Raw genomic sequence first — 24,285 nt, 5'->3', positions numbered from 1 at the left:
AGTGTTCAAGGCCAGGCTGGAGGAGGCTTTGAGCAACCTGGTCTAGTGGAAGGTGTCCCTGCCTGTGGCAGAGGACGTGGTGGAACTAAGGATCTTTAAGGTCCTTTACAACCCAAACCATTCTGTGATTCTATGACTCTATGATTTTTCAAGTTAAAATGAAGATGGGTGTCCCAGTGAGGGGATCTCCTAAGCAAATTATACAGTTAGCCTCCTGGCCATGATACATATGGGGTTAGTCTGGAGTCCCCTCCTGTCTCCAAATCAGTTTGGCCCAGGCAGTTAAATTGCCAACAGTTACCGTAACATGCTGCTCTTTATGCAGTCTTTGACGCATGATTCTCCATATCACTGGGATGCACATTTGACAATCTCTACTTATCAGACAGGTTCAATATGTTGCAGATCAAGACTGAACATGTTATCTGCAGCGATGCTTGCACTGCACATGCTTACTAAGCATCGCATGCTTTGCAGCCCTATTACTTCCTCAGCTACATGACTATTAAAAAATTGTTAGGAACGTACAAGGACAACTTTCAGTGAACCAATGTAAGAAGTCATAAGCTACTTTGTATCACTTACAAGTATGATGGGAGACCTTGATAAGCTCAAACAGACAACAGGATTTTCTGGGTAAGAAGGTTATATTCCTTCCAGCCATGACAGCAATCTGCACGCAGATTTTAACAAAAGCTAGGGGATGGGCATCAGGTAGAAAACAGAAAATTTCCTGTACCACACTGCCTGAAGGGCAGTACCTTCTCATTGCAAGTCACTCTTCATATATAATGGAGTCACTAACTGCATTCTTACAATAAAAATTTAAATAAGATATCCTAAGCATAAAAAACCCCATTCCAATAACAAGTGTTTTTCTAGATGACCACAAATGAAATAACTTTTCTCTATTCTGAGTACTTAAATATTCATATGACCCTATACACTTGTTTTGATGATTTTCACTTAAAAAGTCATGTGATTCCCCCTATGGAAACAGTTTGCCAGAACTCCTATTACTGTACTTTCATTACAAAACCTGGCATATTAAAATTCCTATACCTACAGCAGTTACTCAATTTTTGTAATTGCACCTTCTAAAAGGAGATGCTGAATGTTTTCCTGAGGAAAAAACCAAAACAAGACAGATCAAAGCAGCTATATACAGTTAGCATTTTCCAGTGATGCATTCTAATAAACACTAGGATGCCTCCATACATATTTCTAGCGTGTGTGCAGACAACTTGTTCAAAAGATCTCCCTTCAAGCCATGTGTTCAACAGCAGAAGATGGCTGCTAAAGGTCTTATATTTTGTGCATACCAATTAACTTTGAAAAATGTGTTAGGAATAAGCAATTCCAGGAAGTTTAGAGGCAAGCAATTATTCTGTTAGCTCAGAAAGAATACTGTATATAACCTACATAATAACCTACATAAGTAAGCATATGCTCAAATATAGAAAATGTTAAATATCTTTACTGAAAGATCTGCTAGAAGACTGCTACTGTGTATGTATCCAGATGCTATTCTACCAAAGATTGTCTAAGCCTTCTCTTGAAATTAATACCCAGTGTGATGACAAAGTAACACTGCCTTTACAATTTAATGCCCAAGGACCAGAAACTTGGAAAGATCTGAGAATAAATGTGGCTATTTTAAAGTTTGGTAAAATCTAACATGTCAAAACTTCATGCAATAGAGATAAGCATTCTTCCTTGTAAAAGAAAACAAAAACCCCACCATAACAACAAAAACCAATCCAAGAACCTTGGCCTGTTACATGGGAAAGAGTAAAACCAAAATTCCTTTGCAATACTTGGGTGAATCAAGAGCTCTAAATTAGTAGAATAAATGAGCTGCAGAAATATGTCGCTCTACATCTATACTACGTATTCCGCACACTACACCACCTTCTAAACTTTCTCTTGGACACATCAGTACTGATTTTAATAAGACACACAACCCCATCTCTGCTGACTGCTGTAAATAGCAGGAAAACACTGCAGACTGCTGCCAGCAACACTGTGCCTCTTGAAGACTGCACGACCGACCAGTGACTCCTTAGCAGCAACTGTGATACCAACAACTGTTCTTAGCAACCTGGGAGCTGCTCTGCACAAATCTGTGAGCAGCAGCCAAGCAGTGCTTTCTGAGATACTGAACACACTTCTTCACATTAGGGTCTCATTTGGGCAGATGTTCTTTACCTCTGAAGCTGTGTAATGCACACAAGTTGAAATTTTGAATGCTGGCTGCATTAACTGATGGTGACAACTCCTTCTAGTATCTGCTGCCAACTTATTTTAGAAAACATTGCAGCTCTTTGACATTCACTCTTCCCAGTTCAAGCTGTTGGTGCCAAACCTGGTTTGCACTCAGTTCATCAATAATTTTCTTCATTGCTTTGGGCCACAAACATGTAGCCCATGTATAGCTTGTAAGCAGCCTGAATGAAAATCATTTATCAGTTGTCTGGGTTTAAATATTCCTGGCCAGAATACAGGGAAATCTGCACTGCAAAGGAGCATGTACAGAAATATAGTCAGCATGTGTGACAACAGCTTCCTTGCAGAGCCATGGACTACTGCACGTTGTGCAGGTGAACAGCATAGGTGCCTGGGTCTTATCACCACTCTCGAACACATACTGCAACTCCTGAATTTAGGAGTTGTATAGAGTTCATAGGAAGAGCAATTCTGGAAAGTTCCATAAGAAAGCAGCTTTGCAAACCCTCCATATACCTGACAAAGACATAAACCAAATTATTTAGCATAATCCTAATCGGCCACAATCTGACACCCAGCGTGTACCAGTAGAAAAGCACAAAGGCATAAATCTCTCATCTGTCTCATGGAATTTAATGGCTCCCCAGTATTTTACTTGAAGCAAATTCATTCACGTTACATATACACACATATAGTCCAAAGTTCAGTAACACCTACCCTGCAAGTATTTGTAGAATCACAAAATTGTTTGGGTTGGAAGTAACCTTAAAACTCACCTACTTCCAACCCCCTTGCCATGAGCAGGGACACTTTCCACTACACCAGGTTGCTCAAAGTCCCGTTCAACCTGATCTTGAACAGTGCTGGGGATGGGGCACCCACAGCTTCTCTGGGCAACCTGTGCCAGTGCCTCACTACCCTCATAGTGAAGAACTTCTTCCTAGTATCTAATCTAAATCTGCCTTTTTTAATCTCAAAGCCATTCCCCCTTGTCCTATCCCTATGTGCCCTTGTCAAAAGTCTTAAAACTCTCTTAAATACCATGAAAGAACTGAGTCCAGAATATATTTAAAATTCAATACAGATACAGTTGGGGATTATGTTTTCCCCTCATCATTACTCTGATACTGAGAGTTACATGGCCCACCAAAAGCAGAAGAGAACAAATGCTTAAAGATTATCTTTCCTTACACAAGACTGTATTTCAATGTCACTGTTATATAATGCGATGTTGGGGTTTTTTAAACCTTAGAGGGAGAGAACACACGTGTTGCAAGGTCCCTCATAACAGGACTGTCTCCTACTATGTAGGAAGCCTGGCAGAAAGGGGCCTGGGTTGTGCCTGGGGCCTCTCAGTGATTCTGCAATGCAAACTACAATATAGTTAACTGCCTAGGTTATAGAGTTATCCAATCCTTCCCTATATCTTGAGACAACAAATAAACAGATTAATGCAGACTCATTGTCCACTGCTCTGGGTTTTTCGATAGCTGCTTGGAAAGTGAGTAGAACAGTATCCAAGGTGTGGCATTATTCACACAATCTAAATTCATCATGCACAGACAGTTTCCTAGAAACATATCCTAAATCCAATAAGAAAAAATCCTCATTAAGAATAATTTGCTTGTTTAATTTTCAATTATTGAGCTTTAATGTACCATAAAAGTAAGTAATAACAACAGTGCCTTCAATAAATATTGCTTGTATTGTACTCGTTAATGTTTTAGAAGAACACAAAAACTGCCTCTAGATACAGGAAGTTGCTGGAAATTAAAAACTAACCAATCATATAAACTGAGAGCTTTAAAGAATATTTTTTTGAACACTAAGTTCAACAAAAATGTATTCTGTTCACTGTACACACGACACCAATGGGAATAAGAGCCAGTTCAAGTTCTAAGTTACCATTACTTGGGTAATAGTTTCAAGCTGCAAGGCACAGCTGTATGGGCCCAGCCAGACAGGCTATCACAGCAATGCTTTGATAGCATGGGGCCCTTAAGTGTCAGGATATAGAAAAGGCAGCAGTTGTTGGCTGTGAAAACAGTCTGATACAAACCAGATGGTGACTTACTTGATGGGCAACACAAAGGAAAACAATTGGCTCATTCAACAAAGTCAGGCCACTGCCCCAGAGAATTAACAGAAGACAATAACAGTCAACCAGAGTTGATGCAAACAAGAAACAGCCATGTGGTTATGGTTTAAGGAATTGTTTCTCCTCAGACTAAACATAAAGTTTTGATTTCTAATTCTTATATTCATTAATTTCAGTCTCGTTTACAAGCCCCTTCTTCCTCCAAAGTCTTCGATATAATTCATTTATGTAGCACCAGCCTTCACACACCTACTTAAACAAGAAAAAAATTATATGACAAAGGCAGCTATATTAATCTCATGTTTCCTGAAGAATGCCAAGACCACAGACAACTTTGTGAACCATATCAGAACAACATTACAGATACATAGCACACTGGGTTATTAGACACATTTGCATGCATATGGCAGTATATTTACTGATTCTTTTTGATTTGAAATGCATAAAGTCCAGTAGGTCACATGCTGGGTTACCAGAGTACAGATGTCTTCCAGTTTTGTGAAGAGTTCTTCTGGTTTCTTACTTAGTTGTTTTTGGGGGGTTTTTGAGGTTTGTTTTTTTTTTTTGGAGGTTTTCTTTAGAAGTAAACTTCAGACCAATTACACTATCACATAACAGTTTTGTTTGTCAAACTACAGTTAAAAATCTATTAAAATAGATGGCAAAACTTTTTGAAGCAATCAAAAATTTTAAAATTGGCTATTTCAGCCATAACTCAAAAAATCCCCAACCCATTCATTTTCAGAAGCTTGTAGATGATTATGGTCCAAAAATCTTAATTGCTCTTGCTGTTTTATTACAGGAAATATGAAAGTGACATGTGCAAAGGTATTTTGATTACAAATTACTTACAGAGATTGCACAATAAGTCAGACCTCTAAGGGCCTTCTGCAATTTTACTCTCAGACTAAAAACATCTGAACTTTCTTTTCATAGACTTCAAAATATTCCCTCTGGCAGGCTCTGCACTGCAGTGCTCTATACCAGCATCGAACAGTTGGATGGCATGCTCTGAGAGGCACTCGCATACTTGGATACCCAAGCAAGAATGTCTACAAAATGCAGTGACATGCAGATGTCCTAGATGCTTTATGAAAACACACCATCCTGGGACCCATCAGCTTTAGCACACCACCACACATCCCCTTAAGCTTCACTGCTTCTGAAGATTGCTTGATGGCTAGTGCACTGATTTCTGAGCTAGCAGTGATGCATGATGTAAGCATCTGAACACATCATTCAGACCTATGATGGGTACACAAGAATTGTACAAAGTTACTCTTTGTAAATGCTTAACTTTCCTTGCAGACTTGCAAAAAGCAGCTGGCTTAAGGAACTGAATGTATGGTTCTCATTTAACAGCCCACAGTGGAAAGAGAAAGCAAGGGAGTTTGTCCTTAAAGACAGAAAAAAACCCCGCCACTGAATTAATAGAGTAAGACCCTTACTGTCATCTTAAGTGGTACTAGCTTTCAGCTGCTGTGGTTCTCAAGCCTGCATACAAAACCACCACCACATAATATAGGTAGAAAAGTAACGTTTTACTTTAGCTTCCTGCCATAAGCGCATAGCCAGCACTCCAACAAAGCCGTTGTGTGCTGTGCTCTGCCTGAGCTAAAATATCTCTCCAGCAGAATCGTTAAGGCTTATTTCCAAAAGCATAGCCAAATTCTTGAAACCTCCAATGAAGGGGTGGGTTGTCACATTGTAGCAGAGAAGATTTTGCCTGCAGTGCTGCTGCTATTCATTTTTCACATCATATATATCTAGGTCAGAACACATGTTTTACGTACCGCTGCAATTTTGGGTTTAGTCTCTTCATTAGGCTGTTTTTAGAAGTCTATGAATCTTAGGAACAGAACAGCCCTTATCAAGCCTTAACCTCAGAGATGCTGGCTGTTGTAGCCCTGCATTTAAAAGCCAATGAGAGAGGAGCAAAAACCTCTTTAAATCCCAGGTCTGAATGTACACGCAAACCCAATTGCTCTCGTAAAAATGGTTTTGGACATCGTTCATCAGAGAACGCCTCCACAAAGGACAGCACGTAAAGGCCAGCTGGAGCCCGGGGAGGCATGACTGCCGGGCCTCCGGTAAAGTGAGGACTCAACAGGAAACTGCTCCCCCTTTTCTTTTCTCTCTCTCTTTTTTCTAATCAGGAAGGAAGCTTCATCTTCAGAAACAAGCATTCCCTGTGTAATCTCCCTGCTTGCCTGCCTCTAGGAGTGGGTCCAATTACTGAAATAAGCAACATGCACTTTTAAGAAGTTAATCATGTATTTACACTGTAACTCAAACTAATAAATATTTCCCATTTATAATTTTGATTTACATAACAGGGCACAATGGCAACTGTTAAGTAAACAAAATTTTCTCAAGATCAGTAATTATGGAATTATAAAAACAAACTAAACAAAAAACCCCAGAAATTAACGACTTGCCAACAAATTCCATGATTTTTACTCCTACTGAAGAAACAATGGCCTGACAAGGACAGAAACTACAGCTGTTATACTATTTTTTAAACAAACACAGCTCTGCTTAACTCTTGCAGTATGTATAGCGCTTAAAACAAGGCCATGATATGCAATGCCTAGATTATTATTTTACTGTAACAACCTGAGTTAAGATAGAGGTCAGCAGATCATCACACATGAAGTCTAACCTGTTTTGATTGCATAATTTTGAGACAAAACATAAATGTAATTCTACCAGATTAAGAAAACGTGAGATACACATTTTCATTGTTCGCATAGAGTTGACGATTTATTATTTTGTATTGAAACTACATGCTTATCTGACATTAAAAAAGAAACAGTTAATAGAAAGTCAAAGTCATGCCGTATACAAAGAGAAATAGTTACCTCCCTGCTGCCAAAGTAGAACTGCTACATATTTTGTGTCACACTCAACAACTTTCACTCAGGTTGTTTACAACTGTGCTTAAAAACAGTTCTTCCTTCTTTAAAAGCAAAACATAAGTTTTAGATTAAAGAAGAACAATAACACAGATACAAAGGTTCTAAATCTAAATGAAGTTTTTCTAGGTGTAGGGATTTTTTTTTCCTTGAATGACAGCATTCATGATAAAAACCAGAACACAGTAGTCCACAGACAGATTTTAAGCCATCTCCATCATTTACTACTGTTCCTTGCAAATGCAGTCACCAAAAGCACATTTGCAACTGGTAATTTAGAGATGAGAATTTGTGGTATTTTCCTTCAAGATTAGTTTCATGGGAAGATGAATAATGTCTTAACCAAGTTTTACATTTGCATGTTATTCCACACTGTTACAAAATGCAGTCTCATATGTAACCTCAGCAGTGAGCAACAGATCACACATGACAACTTTAATCTTCACTCACCAGGTTCCTTACCCTACTTTAAAGAAGAAAGCTACTTTGGCAGACTGTGTTTCTCAAAATCAGCATGTTATCAAAGGGAAGCATTATGATTACTTTTATAGTATTCTCCATTTGAAAGGCACCCTAGATATTTACTCCACGCTGTTGCCTCATTTGAAAGTTTGCTAGGGTCCTAGTCTTAAGAAATTAATCACATGGGCACTGAAAACATATTTATACTTAATTATAGACAGTCTTGTATCACTGTATTGATAAAGTGGTGCTGGAAAAACTTGGCCTCTCTTCAGTGCACAAATTACAAGATATGTTTACTCCTAAAGTATAACGAAAAAGAAGCAAATATAGTACTTGGTGACAACACTGTTCATGAGCATAAAAACTGCCTGTAAGTCAAGCCCTTTCACAATATAATAAGCAGTAAAATCCAAAAAGTATCATTTCAATTTGACTGCAGACACCAATCATCAAAATACCCATTTTTATTGGCTAGTTAGGTTTTATTAATAACTTTATAGCTATGCCTCACCTCTGCTATCAGTGAAAAAATTCACAAAACATTAAAACAGGAAAAGAAAAAAGTTTAGTAGCTGAGAATGACAGCATTTGTAAATCACCCATCTCCCCTATAAAATAGGTTTGGGGGCAAATAGTCAGCATCTGTGGGCTATTCATCACTCACATTAAGCTACCTCCAGCCAGCATATACACTCTTGTCCTAGTATTTCTCTTCCATTCAGCCACTCCCCACACAAACAGCTGGCTCCTTCCAGTTTTTAAGTAGTGCTTTAAAAAGCTGAATTCAGAGCTCTTTAAGAACAGGTAAAGCTGAAGAGAGTCCAGCTGCTTCTGCCCAAGGACCACCAGCACCAAAACAGCATGGAAAGCAGAAGCTCTTCCTTCTGTTGTGCTGCTCTCAGACACCCACAAGCCACTGAAATATAAAGGGCAACATCTGCCTTACCTGCCAACCAGAAAAATAAAACAAACTCAGCACATACTGAAGACAGAAAGCCCACATTTCTCCTATCATAGTGTTATATATGTTACTGCAAGTTGAAATATGCATTTGTATATACTCATCTTCACCATACAGTACCCACGCAATGCGCTGTCAGCACCCAAAGGTATAAAGACTTCCCACTCTGATACTGGTGCCTTTTATAAAAGAAACGTAACTTTAACATTAAAAAAGAAGTGTGAGATAACAGGCCTACTTAAATAACTGTTAATCCAAGTAAGGGCGGTCATCCTAGAATATCCTGTAGAGCACCTGCCAACCAAACTAACACAAAGTTGGCAGCAGGTCTACCTGAGATGGCCGGAACAGTTTCTAACCAGCTTAGCTGTAGTCAGGCTGATGTCCCAGGCTGAAAACAATGGTGACTAAGGAGCATAAATATATCTTAGTGAGGAAACTGCTTTTACAGGCTGTAATCTCTGGCAGAGGCTGTGGCATATTCCTGGAGGTAACAACTCCAACCAAATGCTCTGCTGAAAAAGACAATGCTATTTCTTACAACACATCTTGTTATGGTGACATAGTGAGGCACATCGTTTAGAACTAGCAATTCCAATTAAAATTCATTTACCATAACTGCTAACAAATACGCATGTGAATTAAAGGAGTATGAGACCATAAAAATCAAATGCCTCTTCACAACATTATGTCCCTTTAGGACTTGAGACTCAATTATATGTATATAAATGAGTAGCAGGTTCAGGGGAGACTATTCTGATCATTTTCTATGACCTACCACAACACACAGGCCACAGAACAGCTACGCACACTTACTTTCTAGATGCAAATCAGTTCTTTCTTATTAAAGCATGGGCTCAGAGCTGTGGAACCACTAATTTGTGAGAAACTTCTCCCTCCAGAGAAGAGTTAACTGGAAACAGGCCTCAGGCTGATGAAAGCAGTAAGTACATGGGGAGTCTCTGTCCTTAGGTGGCTTTCTCAAGCCCATTAATTTTTTGTGTGTGTCCCCCATTTATATAAGCAATGTTTGCATGAAAGGGGAAAGCAGGTCAGCCTAGTCAGCTTGCTACCATCTGCTTTTATTCAGAGTTACTCAAGATCAGTGCCAGTGGGATCACTGCCCATTAAGGGGGTTTATTGTGCGTGTTTATTTTTTGCTCTTTACAATGAAGGCAACAGCAATTACTGTAAGTTTGTAAAAGTGCATACAAATCATAACACACAATACAAAGCTGCTTCAGTCAGATCCCAGTATGTTTACAAATCCTATACAGGCTGTGAGAAAGACTGCCTTGGCACAACAATTTCAATAGACTAGTGAGGAGTGTGTTAGCATCCAGGAGATCTGAGACGGTATTTAATGTTTGCTACCAAGACCATACCCTGCTTGCAATGCACAGAAACTCCAGCTGAATCACCAACACATGAGAATCTTACATAAAAGAAAAAGCATCACATTCTAGCTTGCACCCCTGACAGGCTGACAATAGGTGGATTTATACAACTGGAAACTGGAACTGGTGAAAGATCAAAAGGTAGATTGCCAAAGTGGAAACTACAATTCAGGACTCTCAGCTAGTACATTCCAACTCTTCAGACTGGATATGCAGCAGCAAGAGGTACTCTCTTTTTAATGACAACTCTGCCTAGAATATGCCCAGCCACAAGAGACACAAGCTACCAAAAACCCTAAACCAAACAAAAAAATCCGAAAAACCAACCATCAAAAAAAAGAACAAACCCAAAAATCCCAACCCAACCAAAACCACCCAGATGGCAAAAAGAAAACAAATAAAAAAAGGAAATATGCAGAAATCCACATTGATTCACATTGCAGGGATGAAGCAGTGATGCTTCATGCAGCTTAGCAGAACTGCCTGGCAGTTTGGGCTGCTTTGATTCCAGTAGGTAGTCACAAACGTTTGAAAAGCAAATGTAATTATTTTTTGTTGTTTTTTAAGAAATTCTCATACATTTGGAAGTAAAATCCTTTATGTTATTAAGATATACTTAACAATAGATCTTCAGAACCTTCTGGTGTCTGTGTGATATGATTACAGACAGCTGATGCTCAGCAGGCATCCATAGCGGATGCCACAAGATACTTTGAGGCAAAAAGGGTGTATGAACTCCAGAATGTGCATTGGATAAATGCTTTATGCAGCAGTACCACAGGTTTTCAGCTTATCAGTATGAAAAAGGGACTGGTCCTTCATTATTTGCATATTATAACCCCCATTATAAGTGAAATATCAGGCTTGATTTTGTCACTGCCCTGAACTTTATGAGATATAAAATGCACTTTGAGGGATACCACAGGATTAGATCATCTGCAATCCTTTAAAATCTAGGCTTGAAGAAGGAATAAGATGAGATTTCTGGATATTTACCTTGAGACCCAGTAAATCTAAGAAAAGACAAGTAAGAAATCCAAGTATATGACAGTCTCCATAGGAAGTAATCTTTTAAGTAGTGATCATGACACTTCAAATAAAGTTTTTTTTTCCCCCTTTCCACAGAAAAAGCCAAACTAGTGCTGGAATTCCAGTGAAAATTCCTGCTGCTGTGTACAGACCAGAGGAGGGACTTGGTACAAGACTATACCCCGAATCTTGGCAAAATAAGTGTACTTTAAACACAAAGATCCAATCAAAAGGGAGAAAGAAAGAACCTTGATCTGCTTTCACCTGCTTGTGCAATGGGGCTACAGACTCCAGCCTCATCTCCTGAATGTAAAACTTCTAAGCAGGAACATTCTTTAAGCTCACACTGGAAGATTCCCTGCTTTATTCTATTTTCTGCATGGAAAGTGCAAAACACCTTCCCTCTAAAGATTAACCATACACACATCCAGCACGGTGCAGAAGTTGATTCTCAAGTGGACTGTACAAAGGCAACTTGAAGACACACAAAGCTGTGCAGATATGATGGGTGTAAAGTATCATCCGTATAGGCACCAAGGGAAGACTAAAGGGAAGTTTTCTGACTTTGCACATACCTCCCACAGCAAAAGCCTCAGCAAAAGGTTAGAAAAATGTCTTGACAATACTGCAGAAGTGAGAGAGCACTATATCCCTCTGTGCCATTTAAGGATGCATGCAGAAAGCGGAGAACTAACTCTCAACTTCTTAAAAGTAGAAAAAAATTGTCAAGTGATGCATGTAGTGCTGAAATAAAAAAACAGATGATACATGGTATGGAAATGGACTTCAGAGGAGAATGACTTCTACCCAACCATGCTCGTCAGTAAGAAATCCTCAGACTGTAAGACAGTATGAGCCTGCATGGTACAGTTTTCTTTAAGCATAAGCTGGTTTTTCTTTGGGGGGTTCATTTCTCCACCTGATTACTTGAATTTTGGTTAACTTAGATGCCTCAAAAAAATCAAATTACATTCTAGGAGTCTAAAAATCATACTAGGGAGATTCATGCTTTACCTGCCTGTAGTTCATGCCTTTTGCCCAAAAAAGTGAGGGGAAGAAATGATGTGTCTAGGAGACTAGAGGACCATTTACCAGAAAAAGGGTCTTTGGGAATGAGTGAGCACAAGGATGTGCACAGTCCCATGAAACCCACAGCAGCTCCTGGTGCTTGGTTTCTCAGGACCCTATCCTGAAGCAGCAGAACACAACCAGAGCAGAAGGATGTCACTGTCTACAGTAACAATTCTACACAAGACTTGGCCTTAAGCTATGAAAAAAAAAATCAATTTTGTTTTAACATTTGTCTGAAAAATAACTAAAGGAACTCGGTGAGAAAAGAAGCAACCATAGATATAAATGGCACTTTCTTAACAGATAAATAATATTTACAAAAGCCAAAAATTCAAAACTCCTGCTCCAAATGTAGTGTAACACAGCTAAATATCGACTTACAATAATTCAAACTAGAAACTTTCCAGTATAGCTACTGAAGATTTTGTGGAGATATTATGCAAAATGCATACTTATTACCCAGATGCATGTTTTCTAATGCATGGGCTATCATATAACTGCTGTGGATATGTACAAAAAAAAATAAAAAACCAAGTGAAAACCCTTTGTGAACTGCTGTTCTAAACCACCTGGAGCACCTAAAAGCTATGATCACTTCAAGCCAAGACACAAGTTTCTGTGGGAAATGCAGCTTTGCATTTCCTGACTTGCCCAAATGTAAAATATATTAACTGAATTATGTCAATGAGCCATCTGATAGCACAGGGAGGCAACTGTATAGGAAAAACAGAGTCAAAATAGAGCAGAAGTAAGAGTTCTGAAGAAACACCAAAAACTTAAATAAACCTCTAACAGGACATTTGCTTGAAAAATGCCATAATTATAGCTAATTGATTTCATTACTTCAGTTTCCAAGATCTCCTCTCAGAAATTAGTCAAATTCAAGGAGCAATGTAAGCTATGTAAACTCTTTCTACCTCTCAGTCTGTGGTGGTACTCTCTACAGTGTGAAAGAAAAGCTCCATTTTGCTTCATTAGCTGCTATTTTCAGGGTGGTATGGACAGTCTTTAGCAAAAGCCCTTAGTGAAATTCAGTCCAAAAAGAGAAAGCAGCAGGATATTGAGGAGAAAGTAAACTTTCAGTAGAATAGTTAGTTGTTAAGTTTTGACCAAAACAGTTCCAGTTCCAAGAAAAAAAAATAAAGACCTTTAGCCTTATCCTAATCATCTTCCTTCCTTGAAGCATCTGTTAGAGATTTGCCTCATGCCACAATAGTTTCAAGAAAAAATAACCCAAAACCTAACTCTGAGCAATTCCTGGCTGAAGAAGAGAGACAAAAAATTATTTAGTCATAGCCATATTTTCAGTATTACAGGTTTCAATACAGCATAATGTCAGTGTAAACACAGAAGTAGCCCATTTTCAATACTGAAGAGCGACTCTGGAAGCTTTATTTTTTATGCAGATTGTTTTAAGGGCTTCTTGCCCTCTTATTCATTTATTGCACAGACCATCTCCTCCCACAAGCAATTTTGCTATTTCTCAGTGGCAACAAAGCCAATTGCTTAGTGTCCCAATATTACTTTCCCATATACTTATGGCCGACTGAATATAATTCACTAGCTAGAGGAAAAAGGAATTACTATCATGAAGTTGTGCTCTCTAGGTCACATTTTGAGAGGCTGTGCTGTAGAAAAATAATTAAATGAAGATACACCTATCTCTTGGTTCTGAGCTGCTCATATTGAAGTTTAAAAATGCTCTACAGTCAAGCAGTGCCACCTGTTCTTTCACTTTAATTTAAAAATTTGGAATCATATTAATGTAAGCCTGAAAATGCTTCCATTCTGGAAATATGTGCATTCACCAACCACAACAATTATTATCGTATTAAATTTATGAAGATATATGAAGGAATGGCACAAAGATTAAAGGGTATAATAAAGCCAAAAATATATATGCATGTATATTATATACAACAAATGTATGTTTTCAAACCACTGTCTCCACTATGTCTACAAAAGGCACACATTTCAATTAATAATACATTCAGGGTTTATTTTCAATTGTAACTTTCAGGAGACATTACCCTTTCAGGCATGATATTGTAACAGTCCTACTGAACTTCAACTTTCATTAGAAGACATCAATCAACTTTCTTTCAGTAAAAACACATGTTCACTCTAGACTACAATTTTTTTAAAAACAACAAAAGAAACCATATATATATTTATGACCATAGACAAAACATGAAAAAAAAAAATTGTCATGTATTTATCAATTAAATGAAAAAAGCTTTTTTTTTTTTTTCACATCCACCTCTAAGTCCAAAACGATTTCCCCTTTCTCCCAATGCCCCAAATTCACACTTCATTTTAGGGCTCTAGGTTTTCCAAGCACTAATAGTGATACAATCACTTATCCTTTAAACTCTCAAAAGAATACCTAAATGGTCCTGCCTCTGAATTGTTTTTCCATTTTCAGGTGAGTACTCATTGTCTCTTGCTATCTCAGTGAAGGCAACAATTTGACAGGAAGTTTTTATCAAGAGGGTGCTTCGAACTTACAGTAACAGACGTGCTTAGCTTTAAAATGTTGTATTTTAAAACACACTCTTTTATCGTGTTGCAAGTTCTCATTTTTCTTTCAAATGATTCTTATTAATTTTTACCTTCAACTGTTTGCCTGATTAAGTTTGCTGTGGTAAAGCTAATAGAGACAAGACCTTCTGGTTAAAATTGACAGACAAGTTACTTCCATTTGCAAATCCTCTAGGTTTTTATTGGCTCGTTAAATATGTATATTTTGAATGAGAATTAAATTATCCTAGTATATAAATCATCTTTTTCTTGTTCTTTCAAAGAAAATTGACTACTGCCATCTCGTGGTGAAACATTTTCATCTGACACACAGACAGTTGGACTGTGCCTGAATACTTTGTATTACAGTACAGGTAATTTTTTTTTTAAATAAATATTCCAGAAAACAGATTCAATAAAAATATTTTACTCCATTTAAATCCCTCACTCTCTTAAGGCCCTACTCAATGATACAGGCTGAAAGTGCTGCCTTATTAACAGTTGGAGACAAAGGTGTAAAATCATGAAGTACAGTGTTAGAAAGACTATTCCTTATTTTCTCCTCTCTGATTCTTACTAGCAAGTCTTAGAAAGAAGAACAGGAGGAAGATTCCTATAACTGCTCTCAAAGTTGGGAACAGGTTGATCCTGCAAGGCAGACCTGCTACATAATTTCTTTTTTTTGCAATTTAGAGGTCACGCTAACCTTATTAGGAATTCTCTTTCCTGAGGAAATTTGGATTTTCTGAACACCAGAGGAAATACACAGTTCTTCTTGCAATATTTTCCACTAATATTAGAGTTAGCCCCCATTTTTTAATAAATTAGGTCTTTATTTACCCACTTTAAAACCACATGTTGATAAATGTGCCTACAACAAAGCACACACATGCACTAAGGTGTGCCACTTCAGTTCTGTAAGCTTTTTGACTAATTATCCATTATTCATAACATTTTTACATTATTCATAACTTTACATTATTCATAGCTTTCTTGATATGTAAACCGTGATGGGTCTTAAGTCTCACGACCAATAACATTGACCTAGGGCTTTTCTTACAACTTAGAAATATTTGGAACAAAATAATTCCATCAGAATTATAATTCAATTAGATGTTAAAAAAAAAAAAAGGTGGAATTTCAAGGAATTATTTTTAAAGGGTCTGAAGGAAGAATTGGTCTATACTAGGGTGAAGCAATTATAATTGCATATATTGTTGACATGCAGGTTTTTAGATTCCTGTTCTTAGCACGTAACACTAAAACTGCCATGTATCTCCCCCACCACCTCCACAAACTTCTTATCTGCTACAATTAAATATGGCAGTAATATGCACAGCTTGTTTTTCCAACACTGACTTGAACTACAAGAAACAAAATATTCTCTCCTTCTCATGCAACATCCTTAATGTTTTTAACAAATACTGTTAAGTAATCTCCAAAAAATAGCATAGTTATGCATAGATAACACATAGTGTCCTTCACAAAAGAAGGTCACTAGCTGCTAAATACTAGCTTGAAGCCCATCTCAAAATAGGCCATTTTAACATTGAAAAGCTCTATTTTTTTTCTCACATTTGCATGTTCTTAACTTTTTCTTATCTTTCAGTTCTTCTCCAATATCCTTGCATTTTCTTATGCACATAAACCACTCCCATTTATCACAAGAGTATGAATATTTAGTTTGCTGAACAGCATTCTCTAAAGCAATTAAGATTCAGTTGACTACATAATATGCATATTGTAATGCTCTTGGCAAACAAACATTTAAGAAAATACCTAATTGCAAGGATTCTGACGACTTACATGCAGATACCTTTCCAATCCTTTCAGTGCACTTTAACAATATCATGTAGATTTATAGACACTATATATGAACATTTGGAAATTTTGAGAATTCAGTAGTAATGAAAACTAAATTTAAAAAGAAAAAAAAATCAGAACTTTATTATCCATCAGTATACAACATTTAAAATTGATGTGCTTAACTGAAAGAACTATGTTTGCTTATTGACATTGATTTACCTTCTCGTTGCATCTCTTCAGACTTCCTTCTCACATAAATAACTCGGGGTTTCACAGTCTCAACTTGTGCAGCTCCTTGGCTTTCTTCCTATATATCAAACATTAAAATCATATTACAAATCTACCTTTTGATGTAAAAGCACTGTCAAAACTTTGTGGAGCTTCAAGAAAGAGATTTTTAAAGACTCATTAAAGGATATGCACTTGTTCTCCCTTCCTTTTGACTTCAAAAGAATTCAATCTGAATTAGCCTACTGCAGTGTTATTTCCTCTAGACAAACATCCTAGGAGCAGGAAGTATGGCAAAGTGCCATTTAGACCTGAAGACACAAGGAGACCTTCAATTTCTACTCAAAGTATGTGGCAGAAAGAACATAAGATTTCTCTCGCTTTCTTCAATACCCAGGACTTCTTCCTAGGTATTATCCTAAGTAAAAAGAGAAAGTTGAAAAGAAAAATAAAAATTTCAGCACACAGGTTGGAAAGCCAATGCCGAGTATAAAATTTATGACCACGTTTTAAAAACCATTTTCTGCTCTTCCTGAAATGTTCTTCTATGCTATGTCTGCGACAATGCCTGAGGAAAACAGATTCTTAGAAGCAACAAACACTCTGCATGTTAAAAAGGCAGACATCATATTTGTCAAGTACATTTGTTATCTTATGTATTAACTGGAACAGGAATCGTAGCCCAGGGACATTCTACCACATGTAGACAGGAAACGTGAAAAGAGCAACACTGAGTGATAGAAGACTTAGGCATTCTTAAGCACTTGAAAGCTGGAGAGGGACTTTGTGCAAGGGCCTGTACTGATAGGACAAGGGGTAATGGCTTTAAGCTGAAAGAGGGTAAATTTAGATTAGATATCAGAAATTCTTCACGGTGAGGGTGGTGAGGCACTGGCACAGGTTGCTCAGAGAAGCTGTGGCTGCCCCATCCCTGGCAGTGTTCAAGGCCAGGTTGGATGGGGCTTTGAGCAACCTGGTGTAGTGGAAGATGCCCCTGCCCATGGCAGGGTGTTGGAACTGGATGAGCTTTAAGGGCCCTTCCAACCCAAACCATTCTGTGATTCTATGATTCTCTAAGACAGACAAATTTGATTTCATCAGTTATTCTGTTCATTCTGTAGATTAATATAAAGGGGTTTTTTTAATGAAGATTCCTAAAGAAGGAGGGACACAAGAAAGATCACAAATTTTTGCATATCACAGATCATTTGGAGCCGATGAACAGAATAACTGTATGAATTCTGGGAAAATTATCTGAGAAGCAATGGCACTGCTGTTCTCTTGAAGATCTGATGACAAAGTACCAGTGGTTATTTTGCTTCCCAAAAAGCTAAAAAGAAGTAATAGGAAAGTATTTTTCAGTTCTGTAAGAGAAACCCTCCACTACTGTGGAGGCCACAACTGAAACTAAGAGCCAAAAATATAAATGAAAAGAAGACGATTTTTATGTCTGGCAAAGAATAAGCATGGTGCCAGCTATACAATCAGAGCTTCCCTTTTCTTTCATCTAACAACTGTCTCCTACAATAACAGAAATCTCAACAGCAATGACACTGCTGCTCATGTGCTTAACAATCATTTAAGCCAGTGTGGCAAAAATCAGGGCGAAAAAAACCCATAAGCCATTCAGCCACCGTCTTTTCCTCAATGCTTGTTTACTCTCCCCAGTAAACAAAGCACAGAAAGGACTACACTAGTAGATAGCATATAATTTCTAACAAACACCAACACAACCTCATCAACACAATGATAAGCATAAGCTGACAAAAATGAACATGCCTACACGCATCTGAGATCTAGCTACCATCTGCACAAGGCACTATGTGGACAGACAGACCAGTTAGGATTAGTACTAAATTTGGCACCTCTACATACCACGATTTGATCAACTCTGTTCATCATTTAAAGCTGACAAGATATAAAAGAGTTGAGATGATTTTCTGAAAGAAGGAGGGCCTCATGGAAATGTGATTGAAAGCCACCACTGTTACAGAACATTAAATGTAGGCAACACAACAGCATATTCGTGAGTTGATCTGAAGTGTTTCTTTGTTTTGGATTTTTAATAAGACAAATCAAAAATCAGTTAAAACTGAAACAAGGTGCAAACAGAAGTTGAGAGATAATACATAGATTCATAGCCTACAATTACTCATTCCAGAAGATTAAAAACACCATGTATTTTGAAATACTAAAAATAAAACCTAATAAGAATACATACCAAAGTGACAATCCCACTTAAAAAATGTTGATTGTATAAAAACATTCATACTTGTATAAGAACATTATGAAAATATTTTGCAACTGGTTTTCTAAGATTTCAACACTGCATTTGGGTATTAAAATTATTTAGATTAACCATCTTTGAAATGTTTAGCCAAACAAATATGACTTCAATGTTCATGTACCTCCCATGTTCAAAATGCTTCATCTAGAACAGGAAGAGCCCAGCTTCCTCCTAGTCATTCTTTTGCTTCTTAATGCTAAAAACACAAGGACAAAGAGGCCACAAATAACAGTCAATTCCTGTATGGTTGCACAAGAATGGACAGAAGGGGTCAAACTGAAGATGCATTTAGTCTGGCATTCTGTCTAACAGTGGCTAAAAGTATATATAAATCTCAAAAAAATCCAATGCCAGAAATGGAGCAGCAGCCAAGGAATTTGTGTAGATAAGAAAATTCCTGTATGACTTAAGCCATTTGTTTTGCAGCAAGTGACCACACAGACTCCACTTTTCATGACTAAAAGGCTCCGGCCCTACATGAAAAGACAGTGTTCTTTCTCTTGGCCAAAATCTGAGGTACACACCCATCCCAGGGAAGGAACAAGCAGCACGTATATGGCAGCTCCATATCACTGCCCACAACCTCCTTGAAATGAGGATCCTGCTCAGACAGACTACAGAACACACCTAAGATTTGTCACAACAAACCCTAAGATCCAGGAGGATTGTCCCCAGTTACATCAGAACAAAGGTCTACCAAACCCAAGGCCCAGCCAGACACCATGTGAAATACCATGTATTTTTTCAGATCTCTTGGCAAACACCCTGAAAAACCTAGTTTTGCTCCTAAACAGACTCATCCTCTGGCTTTGTACATAGCTGACACAGTTTCATTTCAATGAAGGCAAACATTGCCTAGAGCTGAAATTTAGATGTGAAACAACTGATGTGAGAGTTAGTGACTAACTTGGGTGGAAATCTTTAAAGAAGTTTAAGGTGATTATTGCCTGAAACATTGCATACAGTGAATCATTCTGGAAGCTTAAGTATCTCTTGCTCTATTAGCTGATACTATATTACAAGAAAATCTGTTTCCTAAAGGCAGATAACAAAGCAGATCAAGCTGCAGATCTGAAGACAGATGCCATCCCTAATTGAAACTAAGGGAAAAGTTCATCATCATTGTTACATGGTAGATAGATGCTGTCAAAACAAGCCTTCAAGTCATCTGGTACAGGCATTTTTTGGTTGTTGTTGTTCTTCCAGAAAAGGATATATGGATCTAGTAGAAGATCTTATGGAGCGTGGTTTTGGCCTATCCAGGATAGACCTTTTCTGTGATTAAAGGTATACTTAAAGGTATGGTCACGACACAGGAAAACTAAAAAGTTAGCCAATGAGAAACATGGCTGATGTTTCTCATGGGCTTACATCAGGAACACCCACTTACAGGAAGAGATTCTTTTGTTTGGGGGAAAAAACCAAAACTGACCACATAAAGTTCAGGGGTTTGGTTGGTTGGTTTGGAAGAAGAATGAGTTTTACATATCAGCAGGCAAAAACCCCCACCCTACGGGTTCAGATGCAAGAAAGTTTCTAAAGATAATATATAACTATTTGTATATTTTCTATGAAAGACACTGTCAGATCACACTACACTTCTTGCATAGGTAAGACTATGGGTAATAGGCAACTTACACATAGTATATTATCATTTGCCTGGACCCAGGCAAACAAAAATGAATCCTAATCAAATCAGCTAATTCTCCAGAGCACAAGATGTAGGTATCACTGTGTTATTTACCACAATTAATGGTGCTAAAAGAAGAAAACATGGTTTACCCTCTGTGTCCTTTTTACTTTTGGCTTGTGAAGCAATAACAAGGATATGAGCTCACTCCAACAGACAGTGCTTTAATAGAATCCACTTTTGCCTGTGAACAATCATTCAAAGAAATAATATGTTCTGATAGTCTCAAAGTGAAAAAGGTATAACATTTAAAATCCTTTTTCTCATCTGAAGTGACATATTTAAGAACTGCTCAGACACCAGCGGCATGACAGACATCAAAGCTCCAAAACATAAAACCACAAGACAGGTCAACATACGATACTTTAGGTTATTTTTAACATTGAAAGAACATCAGGGAAGGACAGAATGCATCCAGGAACATAGCAACTAAGGTAAGTGTATTACTACTTTCAAACACACTGTGAAGCTTATCATAATAAACAGCAGCCTCCTGCCTCATTTTCAGCTTTTTCCACTCACCATTAAATTTATCTTTAGTTAGCAAGTAAACCATAATCTCTAGGTAACAGCACACACTAATAAAGTAGCAACAGATTAACCCTACAGGTTTCAAGCAGAAATTAATAGGGTATTTATCTACCTTCAAGTATTCTGAGATACATCATCATTACTGCCTTTCTAACCCTTCTCCTAATAGGAAAAATGAAGCTCCTGAAATGTTGAAAAAGAGTTACAATTCATAAGGTCCTTTCCAACCCTAACTATGATTCTATGAGACCGAACCTCTGTTACTGCTTCTTCTCCCATATATCCATCATGTTATTCTTCTGTATTTGAAGCACTGTGCCCCTAAAACATTGGAATGCCTCATCTGAACTGAGTATTTATAGTATTAGACTCTGTGAGACTAGTGAAGCTGTGACGAAGCACAGAAAAAGTAAAAGGTCTGACCCTAATAGTAAGCATATTGTAAGGATTTTGTCACAGTAAACACAATCATTTTTATTACACACATGAAATCTTGACTTCAGTTTCTAAGCTGAATGTGTCTCTTAAATGCACCAGTTCTGAGTTGTCAGTCACCATGGTGAAACAGGAAAATTTATTTTCCTAGGTTTCAGTTTGCACTTTCTGACTAGTCGTAGAAAAGATCCTTAGGTTTACCTGGGACAGATCATCTGAGAGAGATGTCTCTCTGCGGCTTGACTGGGCTGCTTGCAGAACAGGATTTGAAACTGATTGCGATTCCAGTTCGGCCATAAGCATTGGACCATGAGCTGTACCCTCATCTCCAAGAATTTCTGCCAAAAGATAAAAATAAAAATAAAAAAAGTCCTTGATGGACTGGACCAATAATGTTCCAGTCAACTCGTGGCAAGATGTGGAACCTTTCAAGATTCAGCAATGGGACACACAATGTTAAAGTGAATTACTTCCTCCTTACATGGCTCATTGTATAACCTTTAAATTGTTATTGTGGGGAAAAAGAAATAAGAAATACATGTCTGCAAATTGAAAAAATTAATCAGTTTTATCATCTGTAGATTTCTAACATGGCAAGCATTTATGGTAACTTCAAAGCTGTATAGTTCATTGTACCATTATATGCTTTATAAGCTTTAGCACACATATTGGAAAGAGATTGGAAAGGCTTCTTCATGAAAATGTTTCACTGTTGTCTGAATTAAAAGAAACTGGCACATTGTCTTTTTTAAAAGGGATAATTTGCTATATAATCCACCATTTATCATGTTTTTGCAGCCTGCAAGTGTGCAAAGCATCTTTACAAAAAACATACTGACAGCTCATGAACTAACTTTAGCCTCCTGCTATCATACAGAGCCAAAGAATTAATTTTAAGCCTAATTAACTATAATCATTGTTTAATTAACTGTAATTATTGTTCACTTTAAGACTATATGTGCCACATTTCATTTGCATGTTGGTTTTTATGTTCATGACTTTAGGCACTGAAAACAAGGCTTTATAAATGAAAGACTGATCAAGGTGCTGTTATATACCTACATAAACAACACCTGCTCCATCCTATAAATAGACATCATGTTTCCATGATACAAATAAAAACCGTTCACAAAACTGAAGATACCCATAGACACACAATCCCCAGAATACGTACAGACATATCTGTGACTCATTCTGACAGAGAAACTGATCATCCACTGCAAGCTTAAATGTAGAGAGATACACACCCTGAAATATGTGAACTTTGAAACCTACTGGTGTAGCACTTATTTAATATTACCCCTAAACATAATTATAAAATAAAATTACGGACCTATGTTGTAACTCTTGTGGCTATCAAAGAATAGCTCTTAGTCCTAACCTGCAATAGACTGAAGGACATACAATCTCACATACCAGTGGGCAGATAAAAAAAGATTTGGAAGAATAGTGGAAACAATAACAGAGCATTTCTTCCTCCTCCACCCTGTTCCCCACCTCCAAAACCAGATTGTTTCCTATTCAGTGTTGACTTCACTATCAAAAGGACTCGGACACAAGATTTTCTGTTCCTCTCTAATATGAAGAAAATCTTGTTTTGAAAGCAGATCCTACAATGTTATTTCCTCAGCAATGTGAATGAATACTGTGCCGGTGTTCAGCACAGTATTTATTGGTGGGCAGGGAGAGAAGCTAAGTTAAAAATCATCAGAATGCAATTCAACTCAGTATTGGATTATTACAGATGTAAAAGCACAGGGCTTTCCCCTATACATACCTTCTTCTGAAGGTACTTCTAAACCTGATTTTCAGATAACAACAGACAAACTGGGACTAAAAAATAAGGGAGAGGAAGGATACAGCATTGGCTACATGACTGTTTTAAACTGCAAAGAAATAAATTATTGTTTTACCATAGCAACTCATCCCTGCAATACTTTGTGCAAGCCATCATGTGTATGCCTCAGCTACCCTCATCTGGGGAAAAAAGAATTTCCATAGGAATCATAGAATCATAGAATAGTTAGGGTTGGAAAGGATCTTAAGATCATCTAGTTAAAACCCCCCGGCCATGGGCAGGGACACCTCACACTAAACCATGTCACCCAAGGCACTGTCCAGCCTGGCCTTGAACACTGCCAGAGACGGAGCATTCACAACCTCCCTGGGAAACCCATTCCAGTGCCTCACTACCCTTACAGTAAAGAATTTCTTCCTTATATCCAAACTAAACTTCTCCTGTTCAAGTTTGAACCCGTTACCCCTTGTCCTATCACTACAGTCCCTAATGAATAGTCCCTCCCCAGCATCCCTACAGCCTCTGAATAGATGAAGCTAAAATATATTGCCCATTATGAGACACTGCAGTATCATCTTGATGGAGGGATAAAACCAATGATGAGGTGTGCTGTGTAAGGGGACAGAGAGAAGGATCTTCAACTGCCAGTGTTAATACCTGTCCTATGGAAACTGACTTCAAGAATGGTTAAATTAAGTGGTTTTGAGAACTGAATTTGACTTAAAAGAATAAAATGCATATTTTACAAGTCAACTTTTCTATAGGCAAGAGGGTACTTGCCATGATTTTTGCCCAAATTGCAGAATACTATAGACAAAGGAGAGTGAA

The 24,285-nt window shown here is 37.7% G+C and overlaps 1 protein-coding gene across 1 annotated transcript in view; it reads right to left on the bottom strand.

Annotated features, from left to right (window-relative positions):
- KIAA0586 overlaps window positions 1–24,285 on the bottom strand; it is a 73,687-nt gene that overhangs the window by 8,152 nt on the left and 41,250 nt on the right. The window contains exons 29-30 of the mRNA XM_080619411.1: window positions 21,861–21,997; window positions 16,708–16,795 (exon numbers count right to left, since the gene is read on the bottom strand). Of these exons, the coding sequence (XP_080475537.1) occupies window positions 16,708–16,795; window positions 21,861–21,997 (225 nt within the window). The remainder of the gene's footprint in view (window positions 1–16,707; window positions 16,796–21,860; window positions 21,998–24,285) is intronic.

This window comes from Psittacula echo, assembly GCF_963264785.1.
Source record: "Psittacula echo genome assembly, chromosome: 5".
In the NCBI taxonomy this organism is placed as follows: Eukaryota; Metazoa; Chordata; class Aves; order Psittaciformes; family Psittacidae; genus Psittacula; species Psittacula echo.
The sequence above is the reverse complement of the archived record's forward strand: the minus strand, read 5'-3'. Positions and strand labels throughout refer to the sequence as shown.